Below are 17,706 nucleotides of genomic sequence, written 5' to 3' on the forward strand. Positions count from 1 at the left end.
TCAGAAGGATCCCTCCCCTAGATACCCTGGGGCCCTGATCTCTTTTTCTGCCTTGGTACAATTCCCCATGTGGCTGTCACATTTCCCTTTCAGGTGACCTTTCTGGGAGTACTACCCTCTGAAACCACTCTTGCAGCACTGAGGAGACCCCTCTGTGACCACACCAACTTTTAAAGAGGGTATATGCCCAGAGGATTTGTGAATGAAACTGTTCTGCACTTTGTTAGCAGTTGTCTAGTGTCCGCAGGGACCAGGTGTGAAAACTGAAGAGTGATACTCTTAGGTGGAGCATTAGACACTGTCCTGCCTGCAACAGAAATGTCAAACAGTGTGAACCACTGGGTTTTTGCTTATATTCTCACATCCCCTGTTCATTACTGCCTTTTAAAGACTGCTTCCTTCAGAAATCCTACTAGAAAAGGCAATTGAGAAAAGCAGAATGAACCGCATCAGAGATTATCCAAAAGTAGTATAACCCACATCATCTTTCAAAAGAGCTGATACTAGAAATTCACATAAAGCTATGTTTTTCAACCATTTGTGATCCTGCAGTACCTTCTTACTCATGTTTGACCTGTCCCTATTAGCCCGGGGACTCTGTTGTACTGTATTTCCTGTAGTTTGGAATGTAAAAGCACTTGACGTATTGTCCGTGTTTTCAGAGCACATGTGCACACCTCCACCGTCGCCCCTGGCTTGAGTTGGCTCCTCCCTCAAGCCTGAAGTATATCCTTAGCTAAGAATCACTGAGCTGGAGCCCGTGGCAAAGTGAAGTGCACCAGCACACATTTCTGTACAAGACCGAGCTTGCGGTGTGTGTCTCCTTGGTTGCTCCTTCTCTCTCCCTTTTCCTATTAGCTGGTCTTTTCTGTTTCATCTGTATTTCAGCCTCCATTCCCTGCTATTTTACACTAGTCTTTTAACTCCCCAAATGTAGGGTATCTTTCTCTTAGCATTATTTATGTGTTGCTGTAAGAGTCAGTTATTCTATAGCAAAATGAATTTTTCAAAATGTATTAGTATTTTCCATGTAAAAAATTTAAAGAAAAGTTTCTTATTTTCTCAGTTTTAATAAACATTTTCTTGTTGATTCATAATCACTTTGATTATATCTGCCCTAGGGTCTTAACGGGTCAAAGTTGAATATGATTTCAGGAGTGTTCTCTTGTGTATCAAAATTAGCCTATGGCCTATATAAGTAAGATAAAACTGATAAATTACTTGAGATGTTTCCATTGTTAATATAGCCCAAAATGCTCTGCATTTCCTTTTATGGAATGATAGAAACCTTTGGTCATACTTTAGTAAAACAGAATTCTAGATCAAGAATCAGTGATATTATAAACTGTATTTGTGACTTTTTAGGGTGGAAAAGGGATAACTACAAAGACACATAACTTACGGGCTTGTAGTAAAGCAGTTTCCCAACACAGATCAATATTAATAAGTTTTTTCAATTCTTTATCAAAGTACTTCAGTATGCTGGTAGCCATATCCATGGAACTTTTGTTTTGGTCAGTGATTTTTAATCTCCCATTTACATGAATAAACTGACATAAATTGTAAAGTGGTTTATACATTAACCATTGGACATTGGACATTTGTTTCTGAAGAAAATGGTTTGGTTTTCTAAATGCCTCTGTCCGTTCCTGTTTTTCTCCATCATTGACAATAGTTTTTTAGACACGAAGCAGCTTTCTCAAAAGCTGTACCCGAAAGTACGCAAAAATAAACATGAAAGCAAATTAGAATTTTTGAAATTATGTCAATGTTAAGAACCAGCTGATCCTAGATTTAAGCCAGTATTATATGCATTACTTTAAGTTTGTAAGAAGTTAAAGATTCACCCTTGAAATATGTCATGCAAACTTACGGTTTAGAATTTTATTCTTCATGTCACTTACATGGCTTATGCATGTGTATCTCAGGAATGCAGCATTTCCTCTATACCATCAAAATTCATATTTGAAATTAACTCATGAAACCCTACATAATTTAAAAACAAATGCTAACATTTTATGATTCTGAAATAGTGCACACAGAATTGATATGTTATATAAAAATATTCCTTTCTTTACCTATCAGTAATGTACTCTATGCAATTGATGAGATTCAGCTTTCTAATCATTCACTCAATTTTCCAAAGATAAAGAGCATAGCAGACCTCATCCATAAGTTTTTCAAAGGTAAGTTCTCAATTATTTATTAGCAAGTTACCCTGTCACTGTATTTCTCTACCCTCTTGTCCACAAACGAGGCTTAAGTACCCTTCCTTGGAGTTTATAGGGATCTGACAAATTCCATTAGAAAGTCAATCCAGCTTTTTGTTTCTCTTGACATCAACACACTAGGTCAGCCTGTGTCTGGGAGGAACATGTCAAAATGGTTGTCTTACTGCATTTCTCATTGTTATTCTCTGTGGTGATATCCCTTGAAGGTCATATTATAGATGGTTTCATCAAAGGAATGTCAACAATAGTAGCTGGGCAAGGGTTGGTTCCACCTAATCAGATATGTCCTCCAGAGCCACTAGCAGCTTGACGCCCTAACAAAACCTGGTTACCAAAATACTTCACCATGACTTCGGGCTAGTCTCAGACTTGCCATGTCTGATCTGCACATTCATTCTCGGACCTCAAAAGTACATTACTTAATGTCTTTTATTCTGTAAGTATAGTGTGAACGCCCAGATAAATGCAGGTATGCGAACAGTATTTCGCTGTACTATTGCTCCTCCTTTGTCCCGCACTTTATGCACCTCAGCAGAGACGTACACACACATATTTATAAGTATATGCATATATGATTTCAGTTTGAAGCTTGAGTGTGGGAGTTATTTAAAAGCAAGTCTAGTAAGAGAGTCCAGATAATCTTTGGTCTATCCTGAAATCAATCTCCAAAGAAAAGAAGGTTCAAGGTAGCAGCTCAGCAGCAGACTTTCCCTAAAGTGGGCTCTCCTGTGGTTAATTTATGAAATTCATCCTTCATCTAACTTGTAGTATATTGGAGGTAGGTGGGAGGGATGGTGTGCACCAACTTTCTGGATATAGCATAGTTTCCTAGCATCTGTCTGCTAGATGTTGCCCGTCCGATATGAGCACTCTGGTTTGCGTGTTTCAGCACTTACGTTTGCTAAAACCTGCTCATCTAAATGTTATTTATTGACTAGTTCAAGTGCTAAAGCTGAGTTTTTATAGACAACCTTTGCTCCCATGATAGGTTATTAAGTACCATTTCCTAATGAGATCAGTCAAATAAATTAGATCAGTCAAATAAATCATCAGAAAACTGAAGTCTCAACACAGCATAATGTAATGAATGATTTGCTGTAGGTACGGGCTGAACATATTGAACTCCGTGGACTTTAGTTTTGACAGATTAAAAATAACCAACTAATGAAATTAAGCACTAAAGTTTTATTCTTATGTTGCCCCTAGAGAAATAATTAATTCATTTTTATTTTGGTTTATAACTTGATTATAAATTGAGGGTTGGCTTCTTAGTACAACCATGCACCTTTTAAAGAATCCAAGTGCATTTGATTATTAAGTATTAACATCACTCCCAGGGGCAGGCAATCCCAAAGAGCCATTTCACATGGAATGCATTAAAAATCTGTTTTTACTGCCTTGTAATCAGCCTTAACTATGACCTGTCACCCCCACTAGATTACCTGGGGGTCTTTCTGTGTCAAGTATCACATATGACTAGACTAGAGACATGAACCTAGTACAAATGAGAATTAGATTTAAATTACTAACTAAGCTAATTTTCATTTCCGGTTTTAAACAAAATTTAATTACTTGTTTCCAGAAATAAAAGAGAGTTGTGTTTAATACTGGCAGGCCCTGTCTATCCTGCCATAAGTAGTTTCGGCATCCTTCCTTTTATTTTTATTTATTTATTTATTTTGGTACAGTGTTGAATTAAGAGCACAATTTCTACTTGTCACTCTACTAAGAATTTTTAAATCTGGATAAAATATTTAACATGAGTTGACACCACAGTGGCTTGGCAGAATGTACATTAGAAATAACTTCTAATGAAGTTAAATGCTGATGCTTAATTCTTTTATCTTTATAGGAATAGTTCTCCCATATTATTTTGATTTATTACTGACTTTTATAATTATCCTAGACTGAGTAATTTAAATATGTACAGATCTATAGGTACCTGTTGGAACTAATTTGGGAGTGAAAATATAGCAATTGCTCATGCAAATAGTGGGTGTGGTCTCATTTAGAGGCTAAGAGACTATTTAGTATCAATCTCAGTCAAGATCCCCTGCTCCTCTATCTATTTATTAATATGGAGCTGGAAGTCTCTCCTGGTATGCTGAGCAGGTCATATTATTTTCTCTAATGATTTTTCTCTTTGAATCTTTTAAATTTGTGTTTTATCTGGAAGAATAAACATTTTTTGTAGAATTTAATAAATTTCAAATTGGTCACTGTAAGCAATAATCCTCACTAAAAGTATTCTATAAGTAAAATGTTGGCAAATAAAATTAAAAGGGACAGTCATTCTATTAATTTCATTTACCACAAACAGTCATTGAGCATGTAATTTCCTTAGGGCTGCACATTTTTGGTTTTTTCCTAGACCTAAGTAAGAGAGTATAGCATGTGTCAGTGCCAAAAATTTGTTTTTGTGACCTCTAACTAAATGGAGCAAAACTTGACAGGTCTAGACAGTTGATTTAATCTTACCAAAAAAAGTATATTTTTAAAATTATCATTCCTGAGAACAATCACTCTGTGTGTGTGTGTGTGTGTGTGTGTGTGTGTGTGTGTGTGTGTGTGAAGAATGGTTAACAAGGAAAACATAGGTACAAAGGGTAACTAATTTGCAAGTGAAAATATAATTGTTCATGCAGATGTGAGCACATTCTCATTTAGGGGTAGTCTGTTCATTGCCTCTTTCTCCACCACCCCCCAAAAAAACAGCTCTAGACATATAATCACTATGCAAATCTAGTCAGCATATTTACACTAGAAACAAATGTAGCCAATTACAGGGAAATAGGTGGAACTGTTTTAAGCATTCATTAAATCTCTCAGGACAAGGGGGTAAATTAAGTTTTATAAGGCTGTTGTAAAAATAACTATCTTAGAATTTCAGTATGGTTGTGTAATTTAGTGCTTGTTACCAGATTCAATTTTAACACCAAAATCTAGCTTCCAAAAAAGACTCCCAGGGAAGCACTGCGTCTGGGAACCTGTGGCTGTGCCCACCACACAAGCATTTAAAAGTTAGGGCCTCAGCATGTCCCATTTCATGCTGAATCAAGAATGCCTTTAATTTAAAAGAAAAAGAAAAGTAAAACATAAAACATGGTTTGACCAGTCTTGAATAAATATAGTGGTAGGTCCAAGTCCCTGTAGGTGAGCTTCTGTCAGCATCATCCACAGGTAGAAAGCATTGTCCCTACCACCCATTGATGGTATGCATGATCACAGCCAAGAAGCCAGCTTTCTACAACCTACTTTCTCACTTTTAATGATGTATCTTGGAGAAAGAATTGAGGTAGTATAATATGGATGTTAAAATGTCATTTGAAAAGCTAAAGCGTCAATGAGGGTCAAATTTCCATGAAGAATGACCAGCAGAGCTGGCTACATGGAAGGTAATAATCAAAACCAGGCTTAGGAGTAGGGGGTGGGAAAGATAATGGTTGTGTGTCTGACACTGTACTGGGTACGTGTGGCAGAGTGCATTGTGGCTTCCAGCTACGTGATTTGAAGAACCCAGAAGTTCTCCTAGTCACAAAGCAGAACTAAATTATACACATATTATTTTGTTCCAAACATTGTGGTAGTTTAATTTATTTGTGCCAGGTGTGGTCTCATAGTTCCCTTTGAAAATGTACATCTGGAAAAGATGGTATATTAGGTGATAGTCACATTAGGATCACGTATATGAACATTTCCTCTCGGAGAGAGCTCTGCATCATCGGGAAGGGAAGTGTACCAGGGAATTAGCCAAATGGGGAGGGAGGCTACCAGGTACAAGCTGGGTTTCCCCTACTGCACAAAGTTCTGTGCAATCAGAGAGAAGCCAACTTGGAATTACTACACTCTTGTGATGAGTGAGAAATTTGAAGAGTTTTGATATATGTCCTGTCCCAAAGTAAGCCTGGCCTTTTTTTTTCTTTCTTTCTTTTAAGTGAGAGGGGCTTGCAGCTGTGCTGAGAAGTGTTAAGGTAAGAAAGGTCAACAGGTTATAGAGACAAGTGCCACAGGGCTTGTTAAGAGTAATCAAAGACCTACTTAGGGAAGCAGCAGGAAGCAGAGGGTTGGGATTTCCACCCTAGGGAGGTTATAGGGGCCATCTGGCCAGAGGGAAGTTGGCTTAACTCTGAAAAGGTTTAAAATGCTGATTAGAAAAATTCCACAATGCACAGTTTGATCTCCCCCCCCCCCCCCCAGACGAGATAAGATGATCCTGCCTAAATAGTTCTGCATTATTTTAAAGGAGTTAATAATATGTATGCAGGTTACTTCGGCAGGTGCTTCAGCCACCTCTTTTCTTTCCTCCTCTGTGTTTTAAGGGCTCCTCATGAGGTCAGCGGCTTCCATTTTCTTCCTCAGAGGTTGGTCTCCCTGGGGAAGGCTAGAATGACAGTGTAGGCTGACCCAGCCATCAAGAGTTGTTGCTCATGAGGCTGTGAGGATGGAAACCAGTTTGCACTGATAGGGCATAATTTTAATGCCAGCACTGTACACTTAGTGAGCATAAAGTTTTTCATAAGCATTTTCGTTTCTGTGTTACAGTGTTCTCCCACACTAACACGTTTGCCTCTCTTGAAAACTTCTCTTTCCTCCATTAACAGTAAGAACTAAAGAGGAGGGCAGAACTTTAGAACAGCCCCTGTTGAAGATAAAGTATGATTAGGGTATTGAAAAAATAATTTAATGGGGAAAAGCATCTGAAATGTTAGGCAGGTTATTGGCAAAAATGTATCTTTATGCATAGTTGGCCTTTTTCACTGGGGATCTGGGAGTGAGGGGGGAATAGAAGGTTTTGAGAGAGGAACCTTGGACCTTGCATGACCAGGTTAGTGTCTTTAGAGACTGAAAAGCTTAGTTCATCTGAGAGTGGAGAGAATGAAGACAGGGAGACATTCAGAGCATTTGGATGGTCTGGGTAAGAGATGACAGAGACCATGAACTGGAAGAAGAGAGAGTGCAGGGGCGAAGGACTGGTTGGGAGTCAGAATCCCCAGGACTGGGTTTCCGAACCTATGACAGCATCACCAGTGACTGTGAATTTGGCTGTGCCTGGTCTCCCGCAAATGTCCAGGCCAATCTTGGTAAACAAGAAGGGTGCATTTGAAGACTAGTGAATATTGTTTAGTCAGTTCATGGTACCAGTGGGTGAACAGTACTGTCACTCCACTAAGCCATCTCTCATTTTCTGCTAGCAGGAAGAAAAATGGAAAGCCAGGTTCACAATTTACCACCTATGATATGTTAGAATTTATTTGGACATGGTTCTTCACCTGTAAGAGTTTGAATGTAGAAATAGACCTGCTCACTTGGCTAAAGCAGAAGTAGGGGGAAGCGGTATATGGACAAAGTTTGGTCTGGTGGTGAACCATGTTGCCCAAGGGGTTAAAACAACAGTAGGTTCAAGTTCAGGTATGATATCTGAACTAAAACAGGAAACTGCTGAATATGTATTAAATGTAACAATCTTTCTAAATTATAAGGATTGAAACTTTCAAGGACTAAAAGAAGAAGATAGCAGGGAAGCTTGAAGACAAAGCAAGAAGTCACTTTTAGGAAATAGATCATATCCTCTTCTTTAGACTTAAAGCAGATATAGCTAAATATTAAATCACACACACAAAAATGTCACTGGGGCTGCCAGATGCTTCCCATCTCAAGTCAGTGACAAGGAGGGCTGCTGACACTATGGGTGTAAATGTCATTTAGGCTCAAGCATGGGAAGGAGAAAGGATGCCCAGCCCAGGAACCTGAAACCATCTACAAACTAAATTCCATCCTGACCAATGTGTCTGATTACTCATTCACTCATTTATTAAACACTTACTGAATGGCCATCTACAGTGCCACAGACACTCGGCTGGTTTTATGATACAAGACTGAAAAAGAGACCTGCCTGCCCTCAAGGAGAGGGGCGGGTTAGCAGGCAGAGTGCTCGGTGTCCTCCTTGATAACAGTTGGGTTCAACAGAGGATTCAGCAGCATCCCTTTCTGAAGAGAGGATAAGAGCAAGGCCTCAGCCCGCATCAAGGCCCACACCTTCGGTGGAAAGTCATTCCTCAGCAGGGACAGCATCCATATGACTCACCATGCTGCCTCAGCCACAGATTTTCAGTACTGAAAGGCAGGCAGAATGATGTGGTGAGCGGAAACCACGGAGGTTCTCGTCCAGCTCTGGCTCCCATCTGGGTGATTTAATATCACTGGACTTGCGTCCAGATTCCCAGGCGCAGTGAGACTGGACACGCGTGATGTCTAAGGCGCAGCTGCTGTATCCCACCTGTTCTCAACCCGTCTCCTGTCCCACTCCTAGCGACTGAGTAGGGGTGTGGACCACAAAGACTATTTGAGGGGAAGTTGATGTATTAGAACACTAGTTTGTAGTGTATGGACTGCATTTGAGAACTGTGGAATAAAAAATTTATTTTTTTTGAAGAAAAGGTGTGCATTACAAACAAGACTCGTTCGATTGTTGCCATTTTACTTCAGTCAGGGCTGGAAGTAGAGGGAAGAAGACCGGGATAACTTTTGGTCTTACAGCCAGACACCAGGAGAAAGATATTCCAGTAAGAGAATTATTTTCCATAGTTGGCAGGAACAAATATTAGTAGAGAATACCTTATATTTGAAAAACAAAAAAAACCTGGATACCTGGTGCGTATAGGCCAATGAGGCATAAACTCTTCTCTCTACAATCAGCATCATTAGGTAACACGTGTTGTGAGGATGTGAGTGTTTGGAACCCTTACACATTGCTAGGGGGTATAAACAGGTGCCGCCTCTTTGGACAGCACTTTGGCAGTTCCTCTCATGGTCAAGCATAGAGCTACCATATGATCAAGCAGCTCCACTCCTAAATAAAGACCCAAGAGAAGTGAAAACCTGTCCATGCAAAACTTGTACACAAGCGTTCGTAGCAGCATCATTCATAACAGCAAGAAAGTGAAGACAACCCACATGTCCATCAGCTGATGAATGGATTAACATAATATCTGCTCATACAATAGAATATTGTTTGGCACTGAAAAAGAATGAAGTACTGATGCATGCTACAACATGGGTGAACCTCGAAATGCTCAGGGAAAGAAGCCAGTCACAAAAGACCACATGTTGTATGGTTCCATTTGTATGAAATGTCCAGAATAGGCAAATATATAGAGACAGAAAGTAAATTACTGGATAGCTAGGGCTGGAGGATTTGGGGGGATGGGGAGTGGCTGCTAGTGGACACAAGGTTTCTTTCGGGGATGATGAGAATATTTTAAAATAGATTACGGGGGTGGTTTCATAACTTTGTGAATGTACCAGAAACCACTGGAGTGTGCATATCAAATAGGTAAATTGAATAGTATGTGAATTATACCTCAATAAAGCTGCTTTTAAAAAAATCAAGCTTTAATGTCTTGGCATCTTTGACCCTTTCCTTCCCACGGCAGCCACAGCTTTTTGCAGTGGTATTTTGGGGAAAGTAATCTGTGAATCTCTGATATCTTAAGTCCTCCAATGTAAGTATATTTTCTGAGTTCATTAGGAATTATTGCTTAACTAAGCCTGGAATTGCAATCCAATAGCTTCTCAGTGGGAATGCACCATCTGTGCTGTTCTTCAGATGAGTTTATTCTAACAGATTGCTTTATGTTTAAAGACACACATTGATTTAATGTACATAGCACTGCTATGTAGACATAGGATGAGTTTTTAAATTTTAAAAATATTTGATCAACAGTATACTTTAGGTTATAGCCAATGTGTTTTTATTGTTTATTGAGTGGTCTCAACTCAGGGGGCATTAATATGGAATGATTTTAATTTTCTCCAGTCGCTGCTTTAGGCCGTATTTTGTTGAATCTTGTTTTTCTGTCCCTTAACAGTATTTAGCAGATCTCATAGCATTCAGGTTGCTTTCAGTTATGAGAAGATCAACATGGTCCATTTTTTTATTTTTTGAGGGGTTGAACTTTTTTAAAACTTTATTTTTAATTTTTTCTTTCAGTTTTATTGAGATATAATTGACATACAACACTCTGTAAGTTTAAGGTGTACACCATGAGACTTGGGCATACATATATTGCAAAGTGATTACCAAATAAGTTTAGTTAACATCACCTCATATCATTACCAAAAAAAAAATTCTTGTGATAAGAACTTTTTTAAAAAATTTATCTTTATTGTTGAAAGTATTACAGATGTTCCCTCCCCCCACCTCCATTGACATGGTCGATTTTTTAAACTCCCATCTGACACCTGACTTTAATTTCCTCCTTTCTCTCCCTTTTCAAGGCCTAACTTCTAAGCAGTAGGGACTAGATAATGGATGAGAACAATATCCCTTTATCTAATTTCTCATGGTTACCGTCCTCCCCACTTCTTTGGCAAGTAACATCTTGCATTCCATGCCTCCTGGGTAACAGGTGTCAAAATGCTGCTTCACATTGGTTAACATGGAGAGTTCACTTTCCAGTTCCCTGATGTGGAAGACACAACCTCCTTGACTAACCCCTTCCCCGGTGGCATACTAGGAAATGTTTAGTACTGTCTGGGGGCATGTGTGGGGTGGTGATATGTGCATATGCACATACATAAATTTATTATACATTTTACTGATGTATAGTACACAAAATACGTGGTACTCTTTAATGCAAATTCCATAGAGCCACTTAACTCTCCCAGAAAACTTTCAGTGAGTTTTGCCAAAAACTTATGTGTATCTAGCTTATGGCTGCAGCTGACAAATGAGTGTGGTTTTAACATGAATGTTAGAGGGTATTTTCATTTAAATTAAGAGCTAAGACAAAAGTAAAACAAAGAAGAAAGATGTTGGAACTTCCCTTGTTAGTCAGTATCATCAGCAACTTCTTTGCTGAGTGAGATAATAGCTCTGAATACTGGAAGAATAGATTCTTCAGTTGTTACGCTGTTCATAACGTAAGGACTCTAGACGTGATACATTTTTTAGTTTAACCTGCTCTATTATCATTTTCTATCACTTTCTCACCTGCAGGCAGCAGAACAATAAGTCAAATCCTAATTTGTAGCATTTGCCGATTTCAGGCTCCATACACGACCCCACTGAGTGCATAACTGGGGCAGGATGCACTGCGGCACACTATCGCTTTCTACCATCGGGATAAAGTAGACATTTAAAAAAAACTATGAGGGTTAATAATAATAAATAATTAAGAAATGAATTTTAAGTATTTATTACCTTTTTATAAAGTATTTCATTGTAACTTTACATAATTAAATTTTAATAATGGCTGTGTTTAAATTCCTAAAAATTTCAAAACTGGCCAGCCAGCTGGCTCAAGAATACCACTGCCTCTCTCACACAGCGTTCTCCTGAGAGCCTCTTAGCTCCTGGGTTCCTCCCCGGGAAGCTGCCTTCTTGATAGGACACTGATAGTAGGATAGACTGCTTCTTTGATGCTCTCTCTCTATTCAGTGTCAAGGGGTAAATCAGCAGGTCAGCTGCCTAAGCAGTTCATATCTAGTTTAAATCTCCAGCAGGAAAGACACTTGAGTCTCCTTGCAGGCACCCTAGGGAGTCTCTTGGTAACCACCTCACATAGTTTGGAGAGGAAAAAGTTGTCCTTTCCCCGTTTTGATGTTGGTGGGAGGACGGGAGTCAGGGAAACTTCACTGCCACACACTCCACACTCCATGGGTGGGAACTCAGTGTTCCCACAAAACTTTCTCTCCTTTTCCATATTTTGTGACCAACTTCTGGGCTGTCAGAGCTAGCTCATCTTTTCTTAATAAGTCTTGAGGAGGTATTAATGTCTTTTTAGAATTTGAGGTACTCGATACCTCTTTTAGCATCACCAGTTACTAATTCTGGAGTAACAGCATATCTTGCTAGACTTATATGCAGTTTTATTTAGAATTCTCAAATTTAAATCTAGTTTCATAATGTCCATCATTTGGTTTAAATTGTGGACATGATCATTTTCTCCCTAAATTACTTTAGATATATATAGACACATATATATTATATTTTACATATATTATGTATGTACCATATATGTGCATGTGTGTGTTTGTGTGTGTGTTTTCAGGATCTTTCTGCTTTGGGTTAGGCCTATAATTAATTAGGTTTCCCTACATTCTAAAATGTAAAAACCTTAACTTTGTCCTACTCACTTGATTTTTAATTAGTAAACCCAGAGGAATTCAGATTTCCTAAATCTTGATAATGTTTTTCAAAGAGACATGAGATTCCTGTAACCCTGGGGTGAAATAGCTTTAATTGCTCCAAGTCTTAATTAACCGCCTTAAGATTAGGGTTCTCCAAATAAAATTGTAGTGAATGAAAGGAATGGGGAAGGGCAGGAACTTACCCTACCAGATACCAAAACAAACTAAAGCTATAGTGAGAAAAACTGGAGGAACAAATATTGCAAAAGACAGATTAACCTTTTGAAAGAATGTCAAGTTAAGAATCAGGTCCAGATATGTATAGGAACCTTCTGTATGAAAAAGCTATCATTGCACATAACAGTAGCTATATGTAAATACAGGAGAATATTGTACTAGAGTGAATGGAGAGGGCCTTTATAAATAAGCATGACATCAAATCAGAAAATGTAAGGACAGATTGACTTGTTTAACTACTTAAAATTTTGAAACTTATACATGGCAAGGACATCATAAACTAGGTTAAAGGATAAATGATAGACTGGGAGAAAATATTTCCTCTACACAAAGTAGATAAATAGTATTGTCATTGAAGAGACACTGAATTTATTTTGGCTGAATACTGAAGAGCCAGCATTAAAATCAATGAACAGCCTAAGGCAAGGATGAATGTCCCCATAATAAAATGATCTGCTGAGATACAAGAATAAGTATGAAATTTTATTTTAAGAATTTAAGTAGAATAACATTATTAATAAAAATGTAATATGTTTTTAAAGTTTGTCATTATGATATAGCAGTGTGACTTCTTAGCACTGCCAGCTGCTAGGTAGCTCCTTTGCACAGCACGTTTGCAATACTTAAATAGATCTTTTCTCCTGATGAAAGCATGAGTGTTTTTGGATGTCTGTGTCAGTGTGGGTTACTCTTAGTGGAGACTTGCTCTCAGATCATTAAGCTTTCCTTCTCTAATGGTGTCAAAGATAAAGCCTTACCGCCTCAACTCCTGGACTTAGTGACAGTACAGTGTCACTGAAGCTGTGCGCAGTGCTGAAAGAAAATAAATGCTTTCTGAATATTTAAGAAGCAGACATAATATTTTTGCCCTTAACATTTTTATTGCTAATATTTTTACATTAATTTGCTGCTTCAAACGATCATTAGATGTGCTGCTTTGTCTGCCGGTAGCCATTGGTTATTTCCAAGTCCTTTTCTTTCAGTATTAGTATCTGCAGTAGAAAGACCCTTCATGGGGGCCTGGGCACCTTGGGGAGGCTGAGCCAGATCTATAGTCACAGCCTGAGCCTTCGTTTAAGCTTTGGCCTTGGCCTTAGGCTGGCAGAGCCTGAGACCCTTGGCAATGTGGGCATGAACATGTTTCCTGAGCTTGGGGTGAGCGATGTAGGCAAGTCAATTGAGCTTCGGGACCTTGGGCTTGACCTCCGTGGGCTTTACTGGGTCTTTGATAACCTTGGCATGTGCACTTATGGCCTTGGCAGAAATTGTAGGAGACTTACATATCAATTTCCACTGATGAACTTTCTGGTTTTTCTTTAGTAAAGAGGAGGAAGACTGATTGGTGATAATCTCAAAGATTGATTAAGACTTGGGAAAGTAGTAATCTAGAAACCCAAAATGATGGGAAATTTTCCTTCTTTTTTAGAAAGAAATGATGTCGACTAATCTATGTTTAGAGATTGTCATTTTATATAACGTGCCTGTAGCCATGAAATACAAAATCCTATAACAAGTTTCCACCTTACTTAGGGGTCATAATTATAAATACACTACACAAAAAGTGTCTTACTCCATTAAATCCACTGTGATAGTCATTGGCTACACTTACATTGCATAGTTTCAGCTTAAAGTCTTAACTTTCTTCTATTCAGTAAAAAATTTTAGCATTAAGAACTATTTGATTAATAACATGATAAAGTTTCTTTGTTTTATACTTTTATTTCTTCACTTATACTTTAAACAGACTTAAGAGTTGCATAAGCTCGGCCGGCGTGGCTCAGAGGTTGAACATCGACCTAGGATCCAGGCGATCGGGGTTCGATTCCGGTCAGGGCACATGCCCAGGTTGTGGGCTCGATCCCCAGCAGGGGGCGTGCAGGAGGCAGCCGATCAATGACTCTCTCATCATTGATGTTTCTCTCTCTCTCTCCCTCTCCCTGAAATCAATAAAGACATTAAAAAAAAAAAAAAAAAGTTGCATAAGTTTGCAAAGATTCATGCACAGTAGTGTTCTTCACAGCATGGTTTATAAGCCAAAAAATTGGAAAGAACCCAACTGTCTCTAAATAGGGAATTGGTTGTTAATTCAGATGACTGTTTAAATGATGAACTAGGTCTATAATTATTGATACAAAGTTATTCACCATAGAGTGGTGTTTTTTTTAAAGCAAAAGATTACAAAAACAAACTATAGCTTAACCTTTTTTTAATTTTATATTTAGAAAAGAAGTCTGGGAAGATATAAGTCAAAATGTTAACAATACCTTTTTCCCCTCCCCCCCCCTTTTTTTTTTAAATCAGGGAAAGAGTCAAATTAGAGAATGGAGGGAAAGGGGTAGATTCTGGGATCTCCAGAAACCTAAACTACTTTTTTTTAATTTCTTTGATTTTTTTTCTTTTTTCTTTTGATGTTGATCCTGTTTGGGTAGAGAACTGTCTTCCAAGAAGCCTGTAGTTAAGAGCCCTGCTCCACCCCTTGCTCAGCTTCCGAAAGTGACTTACCCTCCTTGTGCTTCAGTTTCCTCATGTGTCAGCTCCCTCAGAGTTTCATAACATTACTGTGTTAAAGTGTTAGGACGTGGTAAACCAGTGAGTATACGCTATTATTAACATCTCTCAGTATTTTTATAGTAAAGAGCTATGTGGATTTTGGTATTCCCATATTTGGAGGAAGAAGTAGACTATCTCCCCCACCCCGTGTCATTGGGGCTCACTAACCACTGCTTCTTCATTGAGTTGAGCTGAGGCTCTTTCAGAGCAGATCACCAGGGGCATGAGTGCTCCCACCACCTGGGTATAACCCCCAGTAAAGAGCTGCCTGCCAGGTTATCCGAACCTCCTCCCGAGAGCTCTCATCAAGGTTGCTGGAGTTTCCCTTCCACAGCCCACCTTTGTTTTCTCCATGAAATATCCACTTGAAATCAACGGAAGGAGGAAGGTGAGAAGTGTGTGGTAGGGGCAGGGAGAGAGAATTAGACTTGTACAGAAATGTGACAAGAGGTATCAGGAAAAGCACGGTAGATGATTCTTGGAGCAGCTGGTGTGAAATGTTCTCTTTCAGTGGCAGCTTATTTGCAGGTCATTGTTAAAGTGACATTGTTCCAGGTTTGAGCAGCAGCTTCTCACCTACTCCTTGCCGGCTCCTACCATACCCCCACATCCTACCCCCAACCCACAAGAGCCAGCCTTCCAGACACTCCTTCTCCCCCTGACTGAAAGTGGAAGAGGTATTTACTGACCCCTGACTCTGCTTCCTTTCCAGCTGACCCTCTGGTAGGCAGCATTGCCACACAGTACATGACCAACAGAGCGGAGCATGACCGAATGGCCAGACAGTGGACCAAGCGGTATGCCACATAGGGGCCCGCACCTGCCGCCCCCGCCGGACCTGTGCAAGCACATTCACCAAGTGCATCAATAGCCCCACCCACCCCTCTGGACCTCGGTTCTTATTTTCTTATTTTTATTAAATTTTGAACCATTTTGTGATGGTATGTCATCCTTCCCCCTTCTCCCACTTTCCTCTTTCCCCTTTTCCTTTGCTCTCCTCCCCCACCCCCTTGTATTCCCTCTTTAATTTCTATTAACTTGAAAGATTTGGGTTCTTTTTTTCCCACCTCAACGTGGATGGGAACTTTGTTTTCAGTGCAAACAATGTTGGATCTGTAATAGTAAGAGCTTTCTTACAAAGCTTTGTATTACTGTGTGGTTTTGTTTTTTTGTTGTTCGTTTTATTTTGATTTTTTCTTTTATGTGATCTTCGGGGAAACACAAATTCAGAATTATATCTCGTTTCTACTTAAATGTAGTGCTTAGGGTTAATTTTTTGTACTGAAGTCTTTATTGGTGGGTGCATGCTACTGGGAACAAGTTTTTGTACAAAAGCTTCAATCAGAATCACTGTGCATTACTGAGACTCTGTTTATCACTAGCCTTCTGTCCCCCACACAGAAGACTGTTGGATTGAACAAAATAATAAGTATTTTGATTTACTTAAAGTGCTTGTAAATTTCCTAGGGACCTGCCACTTTTGACTGTGGATCAGTTGATGTACACTTGTATTATTAAAGCACTCAATAAATCACTGTGGCTGATAAATGCACTTGTGGTAACCCAGCATTTGCTTTGTATCCTGGTGACCAGCATAGCCCTCCATGCAGCAAGGCTTATCTAATTCAATTACAGATTCAAGTGTATTTTTCATCTCACACCTCTTAATATTTCTTTGTAATTGAGTCACTTAGCATGTGGAATTTCTCCAGCTGTCAATAGCCTGATGATTTTGTAGTTGTTTCAGGTCACTATCATTTTACATATTGGCTGGGCATTGCTTTCTCACGGGCATCCTTTCTGTTACAGCCTTCTTTATGCAACAATTAAAATATGTGACTCCAAAAATAGCTGCCTAGTGAGAGAGAAGTCTGAGCTGATCATTGTGTTGGACCACTTTTGAACTTACTTCTCTCTTCTCCTTTCTCCTAAGATGGTGACAGTGCTTGCTCTTGAGTTTTGGTTTTGGTTTTTCTCCATAATTCTAGTGAAAGAAGTAGACTCAGCTGTATCAGTCAGTACATTCAGTGAACAGGGTATGTATGTCTGGCTTTGACCTTCAGACTATTTTAGGTGCACAGCTATAGGAGGCAGAGGAAACGAGTGTGGTTTAAAAAAACACACCGACATGCTGACTGATCCTCAGCATTCTTTGTGTTACAAGGCCTGGCGGAAACTCCTGCTTCCACTAATTACTGGAGCAAGCCCACCTACAACCTGGTCTCACATAAGGAACATCTTTACTGCTAAATAGTAAGATTTACAAATTAAGTCATTCACTTGAAATATTTCTGAGTCAAATTTTAATATCTTTACCTGAAACATTTTAAAAATTGATTCAAAAGATGCAGTTTTGGGGGGTTTTTTAGTGGTAAAAAGAAATCCTAAAAGCAATATTTTAATATTGAAAATGTTGCTTTCAAACCAGAGAACCTGGTGATCTTTTTTTCTCTTCTAACAACATTAATTTCATTTGAAACATTTTCCAAATGTTATAACCAAATAGTATTTAACTTTTCAAACCAATTATTGCTAATTATAGTATTCTGTAGTTTTG

General features: G+C 38.9%; 1 protein-coding gene across 1 annotated transcript in view; it reads left to right on the forward strand.

Moving 5' to 3' along the window:
• Positions 1–16,701, forward strand: part of UBE2E2 (ubiquitin conjugating enzyme E2 E2) — a 212,642-nt gene extending 195,941 nt beyond the window's left edge. Inside the window, exon 6 of the mRNA XM_081160370.1 lies at positions 15,862–16,701. Coding sequence (XP_081016496.1) covers positions 15,862–15,959 — 98 coding nt within the window. The 3' untranslated portion in view covers positions 15,960–16,701. The remainder of the gene's footprint in view (positions 1–15,861) is intronic.
• The last annotated feature ends 1,005 nt before the right edge of the window (positions 16,702–17,706 follow it).

The sequence above is a fragment of the Miniopterus schreibersii genome (genome assembly GCF_964146895.1).
Source record: "Miniopterus schreibersii genome assembly, chromosome: 15".
In the NCBI taxonomy this organism is placed as follows: Eukaryota; Metazoa; Chordata; class Mammalia; order Chiroptera; family Miniopteridae; genus Miniopterus; species Miniopterus schreibersii.